The 2823-nt window shown below is 45.2% G+C and overlaps 1 protein-coding gene across 6 annotated transcripts in view; it reads right to left on the minus strand.

Annotated features, from left to right (window-relative positions):
- Positions 1-2823, minus strand: part of SMAD9 (SMAD family member 9) — a 75170-nt gene that overhangs the window by 32625 nt on the left and 39722 nt on the right. For all 6 annotated transcript variants that reach the window (XM_016925194.3, XM_016925193.3, XM_016925195.4 and 3 more), the window contains exon 2: positions 1871-2468. In XM_016925194.3, the coding sequence (XP_016780683.1) occupies positions 1871-2282 (412 nt within the window). In that variant the 5' untranslated portion in view covers positions 2283-2468. The remainder of the gene's footprint in view (positions 1-1870; positions 2469-2823) is intronic.

Raw genomic sequence — 2823 nt, forward strand, 5'->3', positions numbered from 1 at the left:
CAAAAGGAAAACCAGGTACATTTTACAAGATGTTTCTTACAAGTTGTTAAATTTTACAACTACATTATTCAGGAAGACAGAAATGATTTATTAATGAACATTTTTCCATTTGGATATATTTTGGATGCTTAATGTAATTCAAATCTTTGAAACACAAAATGGAATCAAGTCATTTTTGTTATAAGCTTAGACATTATTGACTTTTTTTTTTTAAGTAAGCGAAGAGAGTCAAAATGAAGCAGGGAAGAAGGGTGGAAAGCAACTCGCTCCAGGATTTAGGGGAAATGCATCAGATTTGCCAAGCATGTGGAACCTTCCAATACCTTCTCAGCCAGGGCCTCAGTCCCTGAATGGGCTGTGGGAGGCATCCACACACAGGTAGATGTTAAGTTCTGGGAGCTTGAAGGATCACTTAGCTAAGACTGAGGTAGGCTGGGCATAAATCACTTATTGGATACTGTTTTAAGGTTAACTGAACCTGCCTACGTAGACAGGACCATCTCTTCATTGGACATGGGCAATTTCCCTGAGCTAATGTGTCAGCGCTTTGGTTTCCTGGGATGAGGCAGATGGCCAAAGAGAGAAAGCTCTCCTAAAACTGTGTTCTTGTGTGGAATGCCACAGAAACACTCAATCTAAGAGAATCACAGTGAAACCCTGTTATAGCCAGTGTGAAGGAACAAAGACAAACACCAGGCTTCTCCAAGAGGAGGAGGAAATATATACATATTTCTTACACATATATATAGAATATACATACACACACACACACACACACACAGGGGTGTGAAGGGTTTTAGAAAGATACTTTCTTATACAATCATGCACTGTGTAATCATGTTTTGGTTGAGGGACCAATATAAAACAGTGGTCCCCCAAGATTATGATACTGTACTTTTGCTGTACCTCTTCTATGTTTCGATCTGTTCATATACATTCAATACCATTGTGGTTAGGATTGCCTACAGTATTCAGTACAGTAGCATGCTGTGCAGGTTAGTAGCCTAGGAGCAATAGGCTACACCATATAGCCTAACGGCGTAGCAGGCTCATGGTTTGTGTAAGTACACTCCAGGGTGTTCACACAAGGAAGAAATTACTTACTGATGCATTTCTCCAAATGTATTTCCATCATTAAGTGATACCTGTCTGTACTTAAAACCATTTTTAAAAATAACTGCCTGGAATGATTTCCAGCAACTCTTTCATTGGCTGTTTTCAGACCTAGACATGAGATATCTTCTACTTACCTGAACTTGAACAAAGTAGCAGCCAAAAACCCTGCCTTAGTTCAGTTTAGTACAGTTCAGTTCAGTTGTTTGGGGCGGGGGGAGGAGGATGTTTAATTTTTACAGCTCATCATTATCAAGGCCATTTTAAAACCTTTCAGGACCCCAAGAACTGGTAAAAGATTATGCTGACTTGTCCAAGATACCTCAAAATAAAACTTTTATGGCAGTTTTCTCCGATTAGCCATCTGCCTCATTTTCAAAATCACACAAAGCTTACCAGCATAATGAAATCAAATGAAAATATCTTCTTTCTAGATTTTCCTGACTAGTTTATCTTCATTCCTTCACACTGGCTATAACAGGGTTTTACTGCGATTCTCTTTGGATTGAGTGTTCCTGTGGCATTCCAGGCAGGAATATCATTTTCATGGGAACCTTCTTTCTTTGATTGGACAGCTGCCTCATTCCGGGAAACAAAATTTTGGACGAGTCCCTCAAAACTGAACCTCCCTCTCCTCTCTCTCTTCTCTCTCTCTTTTGGGAGAGGTCCCTGTCTGCTGGTGCGCCATCATTCTCCATCAATGGGGCACACGACCTTCACTCTGAAAATAAACCTCGACGTCGTAAAGACGACCCACCTGGAGTCTCCACCCGGCGGTAGTGGTAAGGGTTAATGCACACCTCTTTCTGCTTGGAGCCAAATGGGAACTCACAGCACTCCAGCGGCTTCAGCTCGTGGTGGGACTGCAGATCCGGCCAGCGCCACACGCGGCAGTATATCACGTGGGGCAGGCCCTTGCGGTGGGACACCTGCAGCCGCCCGTCCAGGGAGCGGGGAATCGTGACGCATTTGCTGGGCTGCCCCGGGCAGCTGAGAGCCCTCTCCAGCTCGTCCATGGCTCCCTTCTTCTTCTTTAACTTCTTCACTAGAGAGTCCACTGCCTTCTCTGCCCACTTTTCCTCTTCATCTCCTTGCTTCCAGCCTAGCAGTCTCTTCACTGCGGGGCTGGTGAAGGAGAAGAGGGAGCTGATGGGGGTGGTGGAGTGCATAAGAGGCCACAGCAGGCTCCGGCGTGCACGGGAACCGCACAGCCCTTCACGGCAAAGTGGGCGGCGAGTAGCTCTCCAGGGGTGGCATAGGGACCAACCCGCCCGTTCTTCTGGGAGCAGCTGGGACCAATTCAAGTTGCGAAGTGTGTTGACTTTCTCCTAAGCCCTTGAACAGGCTGGCTAACTCTGGAAAACACGACAAGACTTCAATTAGCTTAATCAGGGTAACATTCAGAAAAAGTTGAAGTTGGATAGAAAGAGGCAATCTACACCTGCAGTCCCAGCTACTCAAGTGGGAGAGTGGCTCGAGCCCAGGAGGTCAAGGCTGCGCCACTGCACTCCAGCCTGAGCAACAGAACCAGGCCCCAAAGTTGGATACAAGGGAAAAAACATTCTTCAAATGTTTTAATTTTAAAACTGTTGTCTTTGACTCTGCCCTCTCCTGTATTTCCTATATCCAGGTCTCAGGTCATTCTGCCCTCAAAGTCTTTGGAGTTTGTCCTTTCTCTCCATTTCTGCCAACACCTGAGGTCTGACTCAC

Source organism: Pan troglodytes, chromosome 14 (genome assembly GCF_028858775.2).
Source record: "Pan troglodytes isolate AG18354 chromosome 14, NHGRI_mPanTro3-v2.0_pri, whole genome shotgun sequence".
NCBI lineage: Eukaryota > Metazoa > Chordata > Mammalia > Primates > Hominidae > Pan > Pan troglodytes.